This window comes from Gallinula chloropus (assembly GCF_964237585.1).
Source record: "Gallinula chloropus genome assembly, chromosome: 14".
Taxonomy (NCBI): Eukaryota; Metazoa; Chordata; class Aves; order Gruiformes; family Rallidae; genus Gallinula; species Gallinula chloropus.
In genome coordinates this window covers 369,184-388,741 of record NC_140099.1, presented here as the reverse complement: position 1 = coordinate 388,741, position 19,558 = coordinate 369,184, and the positions used below count along the sequence as shown (strand labels likewise).

The window sequence follows — 19,558 nt, the reverse complement described above, 5'->3', positions numbered from 1 at the left end:
GCTCCATCTCAGTAGGACTTTTTTGTGCTCTGCCTCTGGTCTCTTTGGCTACTCCCTTTAGTTTATTTTCCTGCTCCTCTCAAACCTTTTTGACTTCCAAAAATCTTTAAGCAACAGGTAAATACCGGTAAGTTCAGGGGCCATTCGTGTCCCAGGTACCGCCGAAACTCATACTGGGGCAGGAGTTTCCCAGCTTGGGAGACGTGTGCCTTTTCCCATGGATTTGGGCTGGAAATGAGTTTTTCCCATCATTTTTGCTCTTGGAGAGAGCTGAGAGAGAGGGGCAGCTTGTTGTGGGAAAACAAGCAGCGCAGTGTTTTCTCATCATGGCCAAAAACAACCCCAAAAAACCCCAAACTCGGTAAAAAAAAAGGGAAAGTTTTTCCTCCGCTGGCTTCGGGTTTGTGCTGAGTTGGCTTGGTTGGGAGCAGGCAGGGCTTGGCCTTAAGCTAACTCCCGACTTTTATTCCTCTCACTGGTAGGGAATATCTATTCAAGCCCAGGACTGTATAGCAAAACGATGACGCCGACCTACGACACCCACGACGGCAGCCCCCTGTCCCCTACTTCAGCCTGGTTCGGTGACAGCGCCTTGTCAGAGGGGAACCCGGGCATCCTGGCTGTGAGCCAGCCTGTCACCTCCCCAGAGTCCTTAGCAAAAATGTACAAGCCACAGGCACTGCTTGATAAAGCCAAAATCAACCAAGGGTGAGTGAAGGGGGTTGTTTTCTCCCCTCCTTCCTTCTTCCTTCTTTCCTTTAAGGTTTTGGTGGGTTCTTTTCAAGCTGTGGTTTTAAACTGCATTCTTGAAAGCCCTGCCACGTCTTCACCACAGCTCTTTGTGTGTGTTGTCCCCCTGTTGACAACTTACAGATGGCTGGATTCGTCTCGATCCCTCATGGAGCAGGAGGTGAAAGAAAACGAAGCGTTGCTGCTCCGGTTCAAGTACTACAGCTTTTTTGACCTGAATCCAAAGGTATGGAGCTTTTTACTTTGAGCAAAGAATACCTCTGCTTCTGATGTGCTTTTGTGCCAGTAAATCCTCCACCACTTCAGAAAGGGGTCTTTGTAGGCATCAAACATGGCTTTGAGTGTTCCCACATCCCAGTTCTCTAATGCTGGAGATGTTCTGAGGGTTTCTCAGGCTTCCCAGGCTCAGAGTGTTGCCTTGAAATGAAAGATGAGGTGGTTTGTCTTGAACTGGGTGTGTTTTTCTTGGGCTGTGCCATAGTACGACGCGATCAGGATCAACCAGCTCTACGAGCAGTCCAAGTGGTCTATTCTGCTGGAGGAGATCGAGTGCACGGAGGAGGAAATGATGATGTTTGCGGCGCTGCAGGTAGGAGATGGCCCAAAATGCTGCTGGTTTTGGGCTCAACTCAGTTTTGTAGCTTTGGGAACCTCTCTGGGGGCCTCTCTATTGATGATTATTGATCAAGATGATGAGTGAAATCTGCTGCAACTGATTTTTTAAGCCTCACCGTGTCTTGGGTGGGAGCTTGGGCTTCTTGTTCTGGCTGAAGTCAGAACATTTCCCATCTCCTGATCCTCACTTGAGCTTATTAGGTAATTTAAATATTTGCTGCTGATTACTTTTCACAGAAAGGATCTTGGCCTTCTTCTACCAAACATGTTTACATCTAACTTCTGGTTTTGCCCTCCTTACAAACCCCAGTAAGTACACTGGGTTACTGAACTGTGCGGTTCTGGCACGCTGCTCCCCAAACAGCTGGGGACAATCTCTGGGTTTCCCAGAACTGTTTATCTGGTTTATTAAATACTCATCATGATTTGGCATGAATACTACACCTGCTACAGCTGTAGGACGGGTGGCAGGACATCTACTCCATGTGACGGTGCACCTCATCGCTGCATGGTGCGGAAATATCCTTGTTGGGAGCTCCTGGGGCTCCTCCTAGGAAACAAAGAGTAGAACCAGAAGTAAACCGACTCTGTTCACCTCACCAAGAGGCCTGGAGGGGGCTGAGCGTGGTTCTTAGTGTGAGATTTTGAGGGACCACCATGCAGGCTGGAAGGACCATCCAGAGGGACCTCAGCAAGCTGGAGAAATGGGCCAACGTGAACCTCCTGAAGTTCAGCAAAGCCCTGCCCCTGGGGAGAGGAACAGCCCCAGGCACCAGTACATTTGGGGGGGTGCTACCCCACTGGGAAACAGCTTGGAGGAAAAGGACTCGAGGGTGCTGGTGGACACGGGGTTGAACCAACTGGACAGTGGCTGTCAGTGGCCCTGTTTGAGTAGGGCTTAGAGCCAGATGACCTTCAGAGGTCCCTCTCAACCTCAGCCAAGCTGTGACCATGTGAAAAGAGTGCAAACAACCAAGCCAGTCATTCCTGCCTCAGCTGCAGTCAGGTCTCAGCGCTTGCCAGCCTCTGCCCCCACAGAGGGTGCGGCGTGGCGTTCCCACTCTGCAGCGCGCAGGTCGCGGGGCCGTCGCGGTGAAACGCTGTGCCTTGCCTTGCAGTACCACATCAATAAGCTGTCCATCATGTCCTCGGAAAACCACCTGAACAACAGCGACAAGGAGGTGGATGAGGTGGATGCTGCACTCTCAGATCTGGAGATTACATTGGAGGGTGGCAAAACCTCGACGATCCTGGTAAGGGCTGCAGGCACGCGGCGGCAGGGTGGCTTCAGCACCCCCTCTTTGGCTCCAGCATCCCCTCTTTGGCTCCAGCATCCCTTCTTTGGCTTGAGCATCCCCTCTTTGGCTTCAGCATCCCCTCTTTGGCTTGAGCACCCCCTCTTTGGCTTCAGCATCCCCTCTTTGGCTCCAGCACCCCCTCTTTGCCTTGCATGGAGTGCGAATAATCATCCAGAGCTGGGAAATCTTCCAGGCCTTCTTTAAACCTTCTTTATTTCCTTCCTCTCTCCCTTTTATTTCTCCTCATACAGCAGGAGAAAGTGGCCCACAGCCTGGTGAAGAAATGTTCAACCCAAACCCAATAATATTTTTCTTAAAAATCATACTTTTTTAAAATATTAAGGGCTTGTTCCAGTGGGAGGGGGGACCCTTGAGCTGTATCCAGCACAGCCAGCACCAAGCTCTGCTCCAAGCCTGGATGCAGCATTGAAACCTCTTTGAGCACGTGCACACACTAAACCAAAGGCTTCATTTGATGAGGGATAAGAACAGATTTAGGAGCCCTGGGACAGGCTGCCCAGGGGGTGTGGAGTCTCCTGCTCTGGAGAGATTCCAGCCCTGTCTGGACACTGACCTGTGTGACCTGTCCCGGGGACCCTGCTTGGGCAGGGGGTTGGACTGATGGGCTCTGGGGGTCCCTTCCAACCCCTACAGCTCTCTGATTCTGTGATTTTATTTTGGGGGGTATTTGAAGTGTATTTAGCAGGGAGACCCCAGTCCATCCCACATACCCAGCTCTGCATCACCACAGGCTCAAGGGCAATATTGAATTACTCCTGCTGGGACCGTAAGATCCCCTTGCACCAAGCCACCATCCCGATGAAATCATGGAAAACTCAGCTAAAAATTAATTTAGCTTCTCTTCTTGCTACCAACTTTCAAAAAAATACCAAATTCTTCACGCTGAGGTTTCTCTTTCCCCCATTTCTAATTCCTGGTGACGTTTTGACAGGATCTGAAACAGCTGCAGCGATTTTCAGAAATAACTTACGCTTACAAAACCCTATTTTTATTTAGTCTGGAGTGAGCTGTGACTGGATTACAGAGGATTTCGTTGAGGGTGGGTTTTTTTCTTCCTGATATGCTGGTTTAACACTGGTTTTCCACCTTGGAAAAGAATGTTAAAGCCCCAAAACAGAAGAAGCAGCAGGTCTGGACAGCCTTGGCACAGCACAGCTTTTCCAGGCCATTTCTACATTTAAACCATCTCCTGAGTTTCATGTTCTTTCGGCCCCTAAAATGTCTGTGAAATTTTCCAGTCTTCCAATTTACATATTTTTAGGGGGGTTTTAAGTGTTTATGAAGTGTCTCTTTGAAGTTGAGGTCCACACCTAGCCTGCTTCACCAGCATCCACAGCAGCAGAGCTTTGTGGGATTACCCAGGCAGTGCTGCTTTGAAATTAATGGCAAAATCTCATCACTGAGAGCTTTATTTTTAATCATTGCTTTGCAAAACCTGGCTTGAAGCACAGTCCTAAGAAAGAATTCCTAACAGATAGGAGTGTGACCGGAACAGACTGGATCCATGGTCTGAGACCAAGGGGATGAGGTTTAACAAGGCCAAGTGCAGGGTCCTGAACTTGGGATATAACGACCCTGAGCAGCACTACAGGCTTGGGGCAGGGGGCTGGAAAGGTGTCAGGCAGAGAAGGACCTGGGGTGTTGGGTGACTGCGACTGAAAGTCAGCCAGCAGTGTGCCCAGGTGGCCAAGGAGGACAAAGGCATCCTGGCTTGTGTCAGACCCAGCGTGGCAGCAGGGCCAGGGCAGGGGTTGTGCCCCTGGGCTGGGCATTGGTGAGGCTGCACCTCGAGTGCTGGGTCCAGTTCTGGGCCCCTCACTACAAGAAGGACATTGAGGTCCTGGAGCGAGTGCAGAGAAGGGCAACCAGGCTGGGGAAGGGGCTGGAGGGCAAATCCTCTGAGGAGCAGCTGAGGGAGCTGGGGGTGTTCAGCCTGGAGAAGAGGAGGCTGAGGGGAGACCTTCTCCCCACCTCCCCTGCCCTGCCAGGAGGGTGCAGAGAGGTGGGCGATGGTCTCTGCAGCCAGGGGACAGGAGATGGGACAAGGGGCAATGGGCTCAAGCTGCCCCAGGGCAGGGTCAGCTCAGCTGGGAGGGAAAAGTTCTTCCCTGGCAGAGCTGTGGGGCTGTGGCACAGGCTGCCCAGGGAGGGGCTGAGTCCCCAGCCCTGGGTGTGTTTAACAGAGGGGAGATGAGGTGCTCAGGGAGCTGGTTTAGCACAGGACAGGGACGGTTGGACTGGATGAGCTTAAATGCCTTTTCCAACCTTGTAATTCCATGATTCTGTGAAGACAAGAGTGATTGATCAAAACCCCTCCATCCCTTCCCTCAGGGATTGCTAGCAGCAGCCATTTCCAGATGCACTCGAGTAATTGAATACGGATAATGGGCAATTACTGGATTGTTTGTTTAGATTCTGCATTTTTTTCACTGTGGTATCTATAAACAGCATTGCTCATTGCAGACAGAAAGTAAACTCTCTGGCTACTGGAAGCTGCCTTTGCTTTTTTTCCCCCCCCTGTCGTTTGAAAACCCTTTAGTTGGAGCTCGTGGGAATTCCAAGTGCCACCCAGTATATTTTGCTCCTCCCAGATGTGAAGCTAAAGTCAATATTAAAGAAGCTGGGAATGGAGGAAAAGCTTTTCTGGACTGTCAGGAAGCCCTTTCCCAGTTCCCTGTGGAGGTGCAGAGCAGCAGCTTTCCCTTTTGTTGGAAAAAAACCCCAAGTTAGGAGAAAAATCCGGGTGCAAACAGGAGCTGGTGTGACCCCACCAGTGACCTCATGGGAGAGAATTGGCTTCAGCTGCAGCTGGAGTTCCTCAAGGGGAAATGAAACCTTTCTGCTGGTTTCCAGGCAGCACTTCTGTGCCATAGGTTTGTCTCTGCTCATTTCTCCCCACGAAGTGAATGGGGAGCCCTGGGACAGGCTGCCCAGGGGCTGTGGAGTCTCCTTCTCTGGAGAGATTCCAGCCCCGTCTGGACACCGACCTGTGTGCCCTGTCCCAGGGACCCTGCTTGGGCAGGGGGTTGGACTGATGGACTCTGGGGGTCCCTTCCCACCCCTGTGATTCTGTGATTTCTGTGATTTCTGAGGGGTCCTGAGCCCCCAGTGTTGGCCACCAAAGCTGCCACCTGCTTCTTTCCCCAGGCAGTGTCCCTTCCCCCCAGCCCCACCCCCGGCTCTGCTCAGGCTCCGGCTGAGTGAGGGAATCTTCTCTTTTCAGGGTGACATCACGTCCATCCCGGAGCTCGCCGACTACATTAAAGTCTTCAAGTAAGTGCTGATGGGAAGAGGCGCTTGTGGAACTGGGTAACCCTGTGAATAATTAATGGTCCTGCTGCCTAATACCCTTTCCTTTTTCATCTCCTGGCCTTCAGATCTCACTGGGACCTCATCTGCAAAGCCCCTGAGCGATGGCTGTGTGATACCACAGCTCCTCGCTCACTGTTAAACCAGTTTGCTTCTTCATCCTGTAGCACAGCCACTAAATATTTCACGCTGTTCAATCGATAGTGAAGTTGATCAGTTGTTAAATCCCATTGTTAAATCCAGGATGTTTTCCCACATGTTTTCCCACTTTCACTGCCCTGGCACCTAGCATCCCTCTGGGAGAGCTTGCTGCATCCCATAACCAGCAGTGCATGCTGGAATGGTTCTGTAACACCATTATCACCCATGAAATAACCAAGCCATCCTAAAAATCAGGAGCAAAGCCTAGAAACCTTGCTTAGATACTTCTCCAGGTTTGCAGTAGACTAGATCCCAGTGGATCCGGCCTCTCCTTCCGAGCAGGAGCAGGTTCAGCTGACTGCTGCTCTCCCAGCTCACTCAGGATTTAGCTTTTGGGGTTTGGGGGGGGTGGGTTTTTTTCCCTTGGACTTGGACAGCAGCACATGGAAACCAGGAACAGCAGTGTCTGGACTTTGGAGTAACAGTTTGGCAGCTGTGACTGTCTCTTTTGCAGATTGTTATTGCCTGCAAAGGTTGTGGTGAAAAGTTCTGGAAACAATGATGGGATTTCACAGTGTAGCTATAGGATATAAGAAGAAAAGCTCTGGGCAGTGAAATAGCTCAGGAACAAGCTTTTATTTTATTAGTTGCTTGGTTCTGGAGCCAGGACTTGGCGCTTCTGTTGTGAAAAACTCTTTCTCCCTCTCCAAAGGAGAATTAATAAGGTCTCCACGTCCGTCTGGGCTTGTGGTCTGTCTTAACTGGGGCAGCATTTCAGGGCTGGAGCTCAAGAGGGTAGTTTATTCCCCCTCAAATGAGCAAGCAGACAAAGAAAACCCCTTGCTCTTCGCTTTGATGTGCTTAGGCAGCTTGCAAATCAGAGCACCAGCAAGAAGATGCTGGTTCCCTCCCCTTTCCCAGTGCATCCGTGAGCCCTGAGGTTGGGATTTGGGGCTGTCCTGCTGCAGTAGGGAAGCACAGGATTGCCATTTACTCTGTAAAACCTAGGACCAGGCAATATTTTACTGCCAGAAACCTGACACAGATGATGTGATGGTAGGAGCTGGCCCAGCTTTGGACATTTCCTCATCATGCTTCACCGGGGAGGAGCTGCAGTGTATTTCCTTAGTATGCCTTGTATATAAGTCCTATATATATACTTATATATTTAAGTCCTATATATGAGTACTTACATATATAAGTCCAATATATATGTTGCTGAAGATATATGGGGTGTTTTCCTTGCCCCTGCCAGCCAGGTTACTGCCTGTGACGGACAAAATACCCTGCTTGAAATTTCAAAGAGTGCCCCAAAAAGCTGAAAGCTGTAAAAATATATCAAAACATCTTTAGAGAAGGATGCAAAGCTGAAGGATGGAGAAAGGTGGCTTGGCTGGAGGTTGGTGACCTGTTCTGTCGGGGGGGAAGGCAGTTTCCAAAGGCAATCGTGGTCATGAAGTTTGCATGGGGCAGGGCCAGAGCTTTAGGAAGAGGGGAAGCGGCAAGTTTGCAGGTGACACCAAGCTGAGTGGTGTGGTTGACACAATAGAAGGAAAGGAGCCATCCAGAGGGATCTTGACAGGTTGGAAAGGTGGCTCTGGGTGAACATAATGAGGTTCAACAGTGCAAAGTGTCAGGTGCTGCACTTGGGCTGGAAGAATCCCAGACATATTGACAGCCTGGGAGAAGAGCTCCTGGGGAGCAGCCCTGAGGAGAAGGACCTGGGTGTCAGGGGGGATGAGAAACTCCCCATGAGCAGCAGTGGCTCCTGCAGCTGGGAAGGGCGATGGGATCCTGGGCTCCATCAGCAGAGGGGTGGCAGCAGGGACAGGGAGGGGATTGTCCCTCTCTGCTCTGCCCTCCCCAGCTGGAGTCCTGTGTCCAGAGCTGGGGCCCAACACAAGGAGGATGTGGGGCTGTTGGAGAGGGGTCAGAGGAGCCACGGGGATGCTCAGAGGGCTGGAGCAGCTCCCCTATGGAGAGAGGCTGAGGGAGCTGGGCTGGGTCAGCCTGGAGAAGAGAAGGCTGTGGGGGGACCTCACTGCAGCCTCCCAGTCCCTGAAGGGACCCCAGGAACAGGAGGGGAATCAGCTTGTTAAAGGGCAGAGACTGGCAGGACAAGGGGCTGGAGTGAAGCTGGAGGAGGGAAGGGGGAGAGGAGATATTAGGGGGAAGTTCTGTACAGAGAGAGTGTTGAGGGGCTGGAAGGGGCTGCCCAGAGAGGGGGTGGGTGCCCCGTCCCTGGGGGTGTTCAAGGGCAGGTTGGATGGGGCCCTGGGCAACCTTGTATAGCTCCAGGGCTGGAGGTTGGTGTCCCTGCCTGTGGCAGGGGGTTGGAGCTCTGGGACCCTTGGGGTCCCTCCCAGCCCAGCCCAGTCTATATTATGATTCTGTGAAAGGCAGGAGGAGGCAGTGGGTGCCCCCCGCTCAGATGTCCGTCAGAGGATGCATGAGACACCCACCTCCCTAATTTCCCAGAGGAGCCCCCACCCCATGAACACACCTTTGCTTGGGAATGGAAGGGCAGAGCCTCGTGGAGAAGCAATTGGGGCCATCGCAGCTTTGATCCAGATGAGGGTTGAGCAGCCATTTCTGGGATGGGGATGTGAGAAGTGGCTGCAGATACATCCTTCGAGAAATTAGGAGGAGTTAAGACAAGAAACCCACAGCTCTATGAAGGTCCTGGGTTCTTGGTGGGGGGTGACAGGCTCGGGGCATCGCTGTGCTTTGTGGAGCCATCGCTGCTTTTTGGGAGTTGAGTAAAATCCGCATGTTCCATAGGAGGGAACTGAACCTTTTCTGATGCTAAGTGGAGGGTTTAGAAAGAAAACAACTCTACTCATGTGGCTGCTTGATGGACAGGTCTTTTAGAAGTACCTTCCTTTCAGAGCTGGAGCAGAGTGGTTCCAGTTTAACCAGGCAGATTTCGCAGTGGTTTGGGGACGTGTCTGGTTTTGTAACGTGGTTCTCAAGCTCCCCCTCACCCTGGCCCAAGTTAATGGGATCAAAGAACCCAAATTTGCTATTGTAGCTCAATTTCTTGACCCAATGTTGTAGTGAAGCGATGGTGAGCTGGTGGTTGGGCTCCCAGGGAGGGATTATCCCAGGGCTGGACGTATCCCAAGATGCCTCCACTGGGTTTTCAAGGGTTAAATGAGTTTCCCAGTACAGCAGCTTATTTTAAGTGCTTAAACCACATGTAACCTCCCACAATCTGCCTGGCAGGCCCAAGAAGCTGACACTGAAAGGCTACAAGCCATATTGGTGCACCTTCAAAGATACCTCTATCTCCTGCTACAAAAGCAAAGAGGAATCCAACGGGACCCCTGCACACCAGATGAACCTGAGAGGTGAGAGTGGTGGGGACGCCGCTGCCTTTTATCCCAGTGACAAGCTGCTCCTCTTGCATCTTGTTTTCCCACTGATTTCGTTTCTTGGTGGTCCTAGGGTTGGGTGAGTCTGTGTAAAGGACTGAAGGTGGTCAGATTGGCTAGCATGGCATAAATTTAAGTTCCTAGAAAGCAAGAACGTGGTAAACATCACCCCAAGGGGAACCCTGATTCTGTGGGGAAGCAACTTGCCCTTCTCCTTTTTGTGGTTGTTATCCAAAAAGAACTGAGCTCAGTGGAGAGTTAAGTTGGAGCTCACGCTGTGCTGCAGAGAACAGACCATTCTCTTCCTCTGCTGCCTTTAAACATTTGTTTCCTTCTCTCCCCCGTGCCGGTTGTGAGCATGTCAAGCACTCCCTGTGAGCCCTGCTTTAAAAACAACAAGGTTTGGAAATTCCTCCAGTCACTGGCTCTTCTTAGGGTCAAGTTCAACATCCCCACTCCCCCAGCCACCAAATTGCAGAGAGCTCATTTCTTTCCCCCCTCCCCTCCACTGAGGCAGGAGCAGACATGATGCCAAGTGACCTTGGGCTGCAGTCAGAGCGGAGCCCAGCCCTTGGGATCTTCTTTGGGAGCTTTGGACATATCTGCTGTGACAGCATTTTGTAAGGAGGCAGCGTTGAAGCGGTGCCTGGGCTCACTTGGCTGGTTCAGCTCATTGCTGCCCCATCCTCCTGCAGTTTATACAGCCACTTACAGTTCTCCACAGATGCTGAAAGCAGGATGCTTACACCCCAGCACTGATTCTAGCAGCGATGAACCCATCCAAAATAATGTCTAGAGGGTTCAGGGTGGGAGTCAGCACCCCTCCAGCCACCGTTCCATACCCTCCGTAGGGGCGCAGAGGATGTGCGAGCTGTCAGGTCCGTTCACAAGGCCAGGCATGACCCATGAGATGAATCCTGTTAGCTCTGGATGCATTGCTTTCAGTTCAGGTCTGCTTTTTTTCCCCATCATTTGGAAAAAGAGACCCCTAATGTGGTTTATGGCTCATTGGGTGGAGTGTTTCTCCCATCAGAGATGTGGTGTAAGACTTTGCAGCACTGAGATGCTGTCAGACACCCTTTGGGCCATGCACTTGGCTTGTCCTTTCCCTTTTTGTTTGGGGTTTTCCCCCACCCTCTTCACACCCTGCTTAACACCAGTTTCTTCATGGCAGGATGTGAAGTTACCCCTGACGTCAACATCTCCGGTCAGAAGTTCAACATCAAACTCCTGATCCCGGTGGCGGAGGGAATGAATGAGATCTGGCTGCGCTGCGATAACGTGAGTGACCCACTCCTGGCACGTGACCCTGAGCCAGCAGTGTGCCCGGGTGGCCAAGGAGGCCATTGGCACAGCTTTACCAGGCCATTTCTACATTTAAACCATCTCCTGAGTTTCATGTTAAGTTCTTTCGGCCCCTAAAATGTCTGTGAAATTTTCCAGTCTTCCAATTTACATATTTTAGGGGGGTTTTAAGTGTTTATGAAGTGTCTCTTTGAAGTTGAGGTCTACACCTAGCCTGCTTCACCAGCATCCACAGCAGCAGAGCTTTGTGGGATTACCCAGGCAGTGCTGCTTTGAAATTAATGGCAAAATTTCATCACTGAGAGCAGAGAAAGACCTGGGGTGTTGGGTGACTGCAGACTGAAAGTCAGCCAGCAGTGTGCCCAGGTGGCCAAGGAGGACAAAGGCATCCTGGCTTGTGTCAGACCCAGTGTGGCAGCAGGGCCAGGGCAGGGATTGTGCCCCTGTACTGGGCACTGGTGAGGCCGCACCTTGAGTGCTGGGTCCAGTTCTGGACCATGTAGCTGTAGCTGGTGTTAATTAAAAAACCAGCAAGTGAAATGTGTCTGATCTCGATGTTCAGAGCACGTGTGTGAATTTGGAGTAGAAAGTCATCTCCTTGGCGGTGTCCCATGGTTATAGCCTACACGTTGGCTGAGCTTCCTCCTGTCTTTGAGTGTGCTTGAATCTCACAGGGGCTGGATGGGAAATAAAAGCTCCCCAGAGATTTATTTGAGGATCAGTGGGGGGTAAGGCAGCATCCCCTACCTCTCTGACGGGCCCGGGGTCTCTGTTTTGGGTGCAGGAGACGCAGTACGCCAGCTGGATGGCCGCCTGCCGCCTGGCCTCCAAGGGCAAGACGATGGCCGACAGCTCCTACGGCATGGAGGTGCAGAACATCCTCTCCTTCCTGAAAATGCAGCATTTGAACCCAGACCCGCAGCTGATCCCGGAGCAGATCAACACCGACATCAACCCCGAGTGCCTGGTCTCGCCTCGCTACCTGAAGAAGTACAAGAACAAGCAGGTACGTCCTCGCCCGCTCTCCCGGCGCCGCGTCGGTGTGGACGGGGGCTGACCCTACACCCGTTTCCCGATGGTACCAACTGTAACGTTCCATGGCTCGGGTGATGCCACCTTAATCAGATGCACGTGGTTACTAAATGGAAATGCCGACTGACACGTGTGGTTTGAGTGCAGCACCCAGGGACGGCACCCACCGCCTGAATCACGCTGCGTTGCCACGCGACGGCGCACGTACGCGGCCTCGGCAGCGGCCAACAAACCTATTTAAATATTTAAGCCAGATTTAAATGGTTTAAATAGATTTAAATATGGTTTAAAATAGTGGGGGGGGAGTGGGTTTCACCCCTGCTGATACTGAGCAACAGGACAGCAAAGCTTGGGGAGGGGGTGCAAGCTTCCCCACCATCTCTCCCCGTGCAGGGGCAATGAGACCAAATCAATCCTGGTGCTGGGATTAAAACCCCTTCCCTTGCACCAATTCTGTGCAGAACCCCCAGGGCCAGTGGAGGTGCAGTCAGTGGAGGTGCAGTTGCTTGCCCTGCTTTACCCAGGCTTGGCTGTGCTGCAGTTTGCATCCATCTCCTCTTTGCTTTCCCGCTCCTTCGGAACGTCGCTTCGTTTCGAGCTGCCCTGTGACTTGTGCTTGAACTCCACGCTCCCATTCGATCCCTGCATGACAAGGCTGAACTGTTCTGCCCTGCAAAGAAATGGATTTCTGAAAGACATTTATATGTCAGTACAGAGGCAAAAAAACCCCAAAATAAGTAAGATCCTTTCAGTCCTCAGTGGCCTTTCAGTGACTTAATGGGTCAGCTGGAGCTCTGCAGCCTGCGTGCTCCAGGCTGGCTGTGGTTATATATGATCTCTCAAGGCCCAGAAGAAGGCTGCAAGTCAGAGAAGCAGGAAAAAAAAAATCCAGCTTTTTTATTGGCACAGCACGATGATTTCCTGGCAGCAGAGTCATGTTTTATATAGGCCTTATTATTCCTCTGAATAAGCCTTTATATCCACTTGGATGGAGGAGAGGCTGTGGCAAGACACTGGTTTAACATCTAAAATACCTTCTAGGCTTGAGCTTGGTGACATGGAGGCACCTGGAAAAATATTAGCCAGTAGAACTTGCTTACAGTGCAGGTATCCTTACAGAAATAACCCCCATGGGACCACGGGGATGGGGCAAGTCCTCACCCTGCTCCCCAACTCCGGCTGCCCCGGGAGACCTCCTGGCTGAAGGGATTTAGACTTTTCATTTGTGGCTGGAGGCAGAGCTTGGAGTGTGGAGGCTCTTTGCTGGAGGGATGGAGGCTGCAGGAATGTAAGGAATGTGGCTGAGAGGGTCCCTCCGCTTCCGGCACTGGGGAAGGAGGAGGAGGAGGTGGAGGAGGAGCAGCTCACCCAGCCCTCAGACGGTGCTGAAATGGGAACTGGCAGCAGGCCTGGCTGGAGGAGTTAGAGACACACCTGGTCCTTCACCGGCCCCAGAGGCACCTGGGGGTGTTGGTCCCACGTGCCCTTCCTTGGCAGGTTGGGTTTGGGGAGCACCAAATCTAAATGCCAACAAGAGCCCCACACCCCAGATAAATGAATCCCAGCACTCAGCTGCCTTGCTGGGGTGCAGTGTCAGAGCAACATCCAGCTGGTTCCCAAGGGTCGATGCATCCCCAGGAAGCTCCCCAGGGGTGTCCACCCCCAGAGCAAGGCCAGCTCCCTACACAGCCCGTGTGCTCCGCCTGACCTTACCCACAGCAGCATCCCTGCCATTTCTGTGTGTATCTCAGATAGACACACCCCATAGTGAGATACCAAGCTTCCTTCAAGCATCCTTTGAGAGTAAGCAGGCTTGAGTTTGTGCAGAGGTGTGAGGAGGAGCATGAGGACACAAATAGTTCTCTGAGCTGGCAGCTTCACCCACCAGCAGGACCAAAACCAACTCAGGACCTAGATTGTCCAAGGACCAAGACAGTCTAAGGACCAGAACCATCTCAGGACCAAATCCATCTAAAATCAAAACTATCTCAGGACCAAAACCATCTCTACCTGGTGCCAGCCAGCCAAGACCACCACACCAGTGCTCAGGCAGGGCCGGCACGAGCAGCAAACCTCTGCTGGCTTGTCCTCTCTCCATCCTCACGTTCAGTTTGGCTGCTTTTCTGCCTGAGGAGTTGTGCATGTGTTTGGTTTTGGTTTGGTTTTTGGCTTGACCTTTGGTTTGCAGATAATTTGCACTTTTCCTTTGCTTTGTTGCCATATTTCTGATCGCTTTTTTTTTTTCTTTCTGCCTCCTCTGTTTGTTTTTCTCTTGGTTTGTTGTTTGTGGTTGTGGTTTTTTTTCGCCTTGCCCATCTACAGCCAGGCTATGTAAGAGACTTGGTAAGTGACAGCAACAATAGAATTCAAACTAAATTTAAGATAAAATAGTTTAGATCCCCTTTGGGTTGGTAACAGCGATGAAAAGACTAACAAAACCCACCCTCCCCTCACCTCCCCTCCCTAACCCTGGAGAAACTCGGGCCCTGTTTGGTTTCTGTGATGGTCCCTGGTGGTTTAGTGCTGGAAACCCTACACCAGCAACGATGCCGCTCGTTAGTCTTAAAACTAAACGAACCCGAGCGGCTCTTTGCTGCCTCCAGGCAGCTCAGATCGATTCTGTGCTTTTAGAGGGCTGGAGACATGAAGCAAAAGCAGCTCCGTGTTTATCAGGCGCGGTCGGTTGTAGGGTTTGAGGGGTTGTGGCTGAGATACAGCCCCAGGGTGGAAAGGAATTGATCTGTTGTCCGTAACCCAGCCCCAATAGCCCCCGGGTCGTTAGCCAGAGGAGGGTGACGGTGGTGACGCTGCTAAGGAACCCCTCACCTAAGGCCCCGCGTGTCACCCCGCAGATCACGGCGCGCATCCTGGAGGCCCACCAGAACGTGGCGCAGATGAGCCTCATCGAGGCCAAGATGCGCTTCATCCAGGCCTGGCAGTCGCTGCCGGAGTTCGGCATCACGCACTTCATTGCCAGGTCGGTGCCCGGGCTGGGGAGCAGGGAGGGAATTTCATGACTGAATTCGTGGAGCATGTTGTAAAATCAGAGGCTTGCAGAGGGTGTTGGGTGGGAAGGGACCTTCAGAGCCCATCCAGTCCCACCCTGCAGTGAGCAGGGACATCTTCACTAGAGCAGGTCGCTCAGAGCCCCATCAAGCCTGACCTGGGATGTCTCCAGGGATGGGGCCTCCACCACCTCTCTGGGCAACTTGTGCCAGGGATCCATCACTCTCAGAGGGAAGAACTACTTCTTCCTCAGGTCTCATAAGTCTCATCTAAACCTCTCTGCTCTAGTTTAAACCATCCCCCCTCGTCCTGTCACTCCATGCCCTTACAAACAGTCCTTCCCAGCTTTCCTGTAGGTCCCTTAAGGGACTGGAAGGCCACTATAAGGTCCCCCTGGAGCCTTCTCTTCTCCAGGCTGGACCAGCCCAATTCTCAGCCAATCTCCATAGGAGAGCTGCTCCAGCCCTCTCGGCATCCTCATGGCCTCCTCTGGACCTGCCCCAGCAGGTCCCTGTCCTCCTTGTGCTGAGGGGTCCAGAGCTGGACACAGCACTGCAGGTGAGTGAAGAGCAGAATCCCCTCTCTCGGCCTGCTGGCCACACTTCTGGTGATGCAGCCCAGGATGCCATCAGCCTTCTGGACTACAAGTGCACATTGTTGGCTCATCCATCAGTCCCCCAAGCCCTTTTCCTCAGAGCTTCTCCCCACCACATCACCCCAGTCCAGAGAGGACTATCCCTGTGGTCCAATATGCAGCACATCCTTAGCAGGGGAAGGTGCACCCAGACAAATTAAAATCATTAATTGCCTCAACTCCTAAACCCAACTCACATCTCTCACAACTTAACTCAGCTGCTGAATGTAACGTGTGTGCACTCACCCCTCACCGTTGCCTCAGGTTCCAGGGGGGCAAGAAGGAGGAGCTGATCGGCATCGCCTACAACCGGCTGATCCGGATGGACGCCGGCACCGGAGACGCCGTCAAAACCTGGCGCTTCAGCAACATGAAGCAGTGGAACGTGAACTGGGAGATTAAAATGGTGAGTGGGTGTTTTACAGCCTCAGCTGCTGGGAGGTGAGACAGATGCTGCTCTGGGAGGGGGGGTTACATTGGAAGTTGGCTTTTGAAATGTCAGGGTTTCACAGGAGTGGTGTCTAAAGCGGGGCCCATCTGGCTGCCGTCGTGTAATGGAGCTTTTTCCTCCTCCCTTTTCCACTCTCCGTGGAGATGTAGCAGAGATCCAGCAGAGATCCAGCAGAGAGCCAGCAGAGCTCATCCTGCCTGCTGGGAGAGTTGAGTGTGACCCTTAAAAAAAAGGAGAAAAATTAAAGTTAAACTCTTTCTTTAACTCAGCCAGGTACATGTTTAACACATGGTCTCTGAGCACCCTCTCAGAGGCAGCTAAAGAACAATCAAACCTCAGAATTGGTGCTCAGGATTTATCTAACCGGTACTGTGACCCTACCAGGCTTTAGCCCTCCTGGAATCGGTTGGGTTGGCAGCACAGTTGTGCCAAAACGAGCCCCCCTGACCCCATAAAGCATTTCTATGGTCACACCTCAACTTAGGGAACAGGAACAGACTCGCAGGGCAAGATGGGAAGCAATCCCAGCCCTCAACAGGTCTGTGCTCGGTCTCCTCTTGGAGCAAAGAGGATGTCACCACCCAGAGGTGCCACCACGCTGGGTGAAGGGAGAACAGAAGGTATAATGATAATTCAAATTAATATATAGATAAAATAGAAAATGTAATAAAAATTAAAGGATAAAAAAAGGTAGGGAAAGGTATTTCACAGAATCACAGGGGCTGGAAGGGTCCTCCAGAGCCCATCAGTCCAACCCCCTGCCCAAGCAGGGTCCCTGGGACAGGGCACACAGGTCGGTGTCCAGACGGGGCTGGAATCTCTCCAGAGAAGGAGACTCCACACCCCCTGGGCAGCCTGTCCCAGGGCTCCCTCACCCTCAGTTCTTCCCCAGATTGGGGGGGAACTCCCTGTGCTCCAACTTGAGCCCATCGCCTCTTGTCCTGTCCCCACAGACACTGAGCAGAGGCTGCCCATGGGCCCCTGTGTCCCACCCTTCAGCTATTGATCCCCACTGATCAGATCCCCTCTCAGTCTCTTCTCTCCAGGCTGAACAGCCCCAGCTCCCTCAGCCTTTCCTCCCAGGGGAGATGCTCCAGGCCCTTCAGCATCTCCATATCCCTCTGCTGGACTCTCTCCAGGAGATCCCTGTCTTTTTTATACCAGGGAGCCCAATATCTATGGGTTAGGTTTCCATATCTAACCATTTAAATAATAAGCTCTGCATCATAAAAACACAGAATAGCTCCAGTTGGAAGGGCCTTTAGGGATCATCGAGTCCAAATCATCATTTACATGGGAAAAGGGCTCTTGGGTTACCAGAAAAGGCTGATCAACCAGGAGGGAAGAGCTTTTCCTGGCTGGCTCCTTTGGGGAGGCACCAGGGACCCTGACCCGCTGTGGCTGCACCCCTAGGTGACGGTGGAGTTCGCGGATGACGTGCGGGTGTCGTTCATCTGCACAGAGGTGGATTGCAAAGTGGTTCACGAGTTCATCGGCGGGTACATCTTCCTGTCCACGCGCGCCAAGGACCAGAACGAGAGCTTGGACGAGGAGATGTTCTACAAACTGACCAGCGGCTGGGTCTGAGGCCCTCCCGCGCCACACCAAGAGGAACCCCATGGCCATAGTAATATTTAACTCCAAAACAAAAGCTGTCCTTTGAAATATGCTGCTTAATAAAGTAAGCTTGAAATGTATCTTTTTTTTTTTAAAGAAAAAAAATGACAATTTCTATTTTTTTTGCATTACCAGCCCAGTTAATCTGTGCACACTAACGAGCACTTCTCTTAATTTGCAATGACAAGACTGTATCCAGGCTGAGCTGGCCTTTTGATACAGAATCTGATGATGGGCAGAGCAGAATAAGAGTTGAACTGACTTAAACCAGCCAATTTTCCATGAGAACTCCAAGCCATCTTCTTGCAGAGCCTTAACCTATCTGAATGAAGTCTATTTATCATGTTTAATGCATGAGTGTTTTCTTTCTCCTTTTATTTTGTGGGTTTATTTTTAAAATACTCTGTACATTGACCCCCCTTTTTGGAAGCCATCCCTCCCATGAGTAGAATTACCCAACTCTCCTTCCACACTACCTGCACCAGGACTGCTACAGGTGCCTGACCTTGAAGAAGAGTCTCCCGTGGCCCCCAAGATGACCTCCTGTTAGTCTTAGAGCTGGGTTTATTTGTTAATTTGCCTTTTGATAATCATTTATATTGTGTTTTGGGGGGATTATTGGTTTTTTTTCTAATGTTATTTTATTTTTTACACCATGTTGTATTATGCCACTTGTAGTATTCACCAGCATAGTCACTGTTCTGCCTATGATATGCAAACGTTTTTCATTATGATATGAAGTAAAGGTCTATGAAGTACAGGTTTTTGTGTAACTAATGTAAAAAAAAACCCCAAAAACCGCCAAAAACCCCACAAATTTTATAAAATTGTACAGTTTTGTTTTTTTTTAACTAGTCTCACAAACCAGCTTGAATATCACATAGAGCCGGTATAGCAGCATTAATTATAACATGGCTGGAAGGGGGACAGGGATTAACCCAGAAAGAAAAGGGGAAAAACCACCCCCCCCCCAACCAAAAATACTTCATTTCAGTCCAGTACATTTTTTATCTAAGTTAAAGAGCATTTCAGAGCAGCGCTGCAAGTCCCCAGAGAGCTGATCCCTGGGGTTGGGACCTCCGTTTGTCAGCGTTACTGCTAACGAGGGGGCATCTCCTGCCCTGGCTGATGCTGAGGAATAACCAGTGCTGTGTTCCTGTAGTCTGTGGTTTCAAGACTATGTATAAATGCATTTTATTTTAAATAAAAGTCAAATCTTTTATTTAAGATTCAGCTGCTGCTCCAGGTGTTTGTGGTTCGGTTGCGCTATGGCAAAGTCCTGAGCAGATCCCGTAGGATAGAGCCACCGTGGGGATCCATCCCATTGCCTTATCCTGAGCTTTCCCAAAACAAAATGCTATCAAAATCCAAAGTCACACACAGGGATGGAGATGGAGAGTCCAAGGCAACAGCTTTGGCCCCACTCCCTTGCCAGGCAGATGGTGGGATGTGAGGAAGGATGATGCCCAGGACATGTGTGGTCAGTACCCTGCTGTTGCCTTAATTTGAAAGCTGCTGGTGGGGCCGTGGGGGGTAAACCAGCCTCCACAGACTGGGCTGTGCTGTAGGTGAGAAGGAGGTGATGGATTTTTCCCATCACTGCTGCATTTCCACAGGGATCCTCTGTTTTTTCCCACCACGTGCCCTTGCCACAGGTCCCACCTTTGTGCCATGAAAGCAGGAGGAAGGGGTGGCCCACCAGTGCCGGGCGATCCCTCCTGCTCTGTGATCCCAAATGGACCAGGGCAGAGGTGTGCTTGCAACGTGCCAGGGATGCTCCCAACCCTGCCCCACGCCTGCAGGCTTGTTCTTTTGGGTGCTGGCAGCTCCCAGCTGCCCGACAAGTCCAGGCAGCCTGGGGAGACATGTGAACAGAGCAGCACGCACGCTCCTGGCAGGAGGCAGCGGGCTTGGGGCTGGCTGTGGGAGCGGGGGAGGCACGGCAATAAAAACGTGCCTGGCCTGGCATAGCACCAAGGCTGGCTGTGTGATGGGGATGGCTCAC

General features: G+C 51.6%; 1 protein-coding gene across 4 annotated transcripts in view; it reads left to right on the top strand.

The window, feature by feature from the left end:
* The window catches only part of FERMT2 (FERM domain containing kindlin 2), a 57,052-nt gene extending 38,266 nt beyond the window's left edge, over positions 1–18,786 (top strand). For 2 of the 4 annotated variants that reach the window (XM_084270662.1, XM_084270664.1), the window contains 12 exons: positions 483–708; positions 874–976; positions 1,232–1,339; positions 2,484–2,618; positions 5,908–5,957; positions 9,360–9,484; positions 10,683–10,789; positions 11,598–11,819; positions 14,168–14,188; positions 14,698–14,822; positions 15,750–15,891; positions 17,350–18,786. In XM_084270662.1, coding sequence (XP_084126788.1) covers positions 483–708; positions 874–976; positions 1,232–1,339; positions 2,484–2,618; positions 5,908–5,957; positions 9,360–9,484; positions 10,683–10,789; positions 11,598–11,819; positions 14,168–14,188; positions 14,698–14,822; positions 15,750–15,891; positions 17,350–17,523 — 1,538 coding nt within the window. In that variant the 3' untranslated portion in view covers positions 17,524–18,786. The remainder of the gene's footprint in view (positions 1–482; positions 709–873; positions 977–1,231; positions 1,340–2,483; positions 2,619–5,907; positions 5,958–9,359; positions 9,485–10,682; positions 10,790–11,597; positions 11,820–14,167; positions 14,189–14,697; positions 14,823–15,749; positions 15,892–17,349) is intronic. The other 2 variants (XM_084270663.1, XM_084270665.1) reach the window with 1 other exon arrangement.
* Positions 18,787–19,558: the final 772 nt, after the last annotated feature.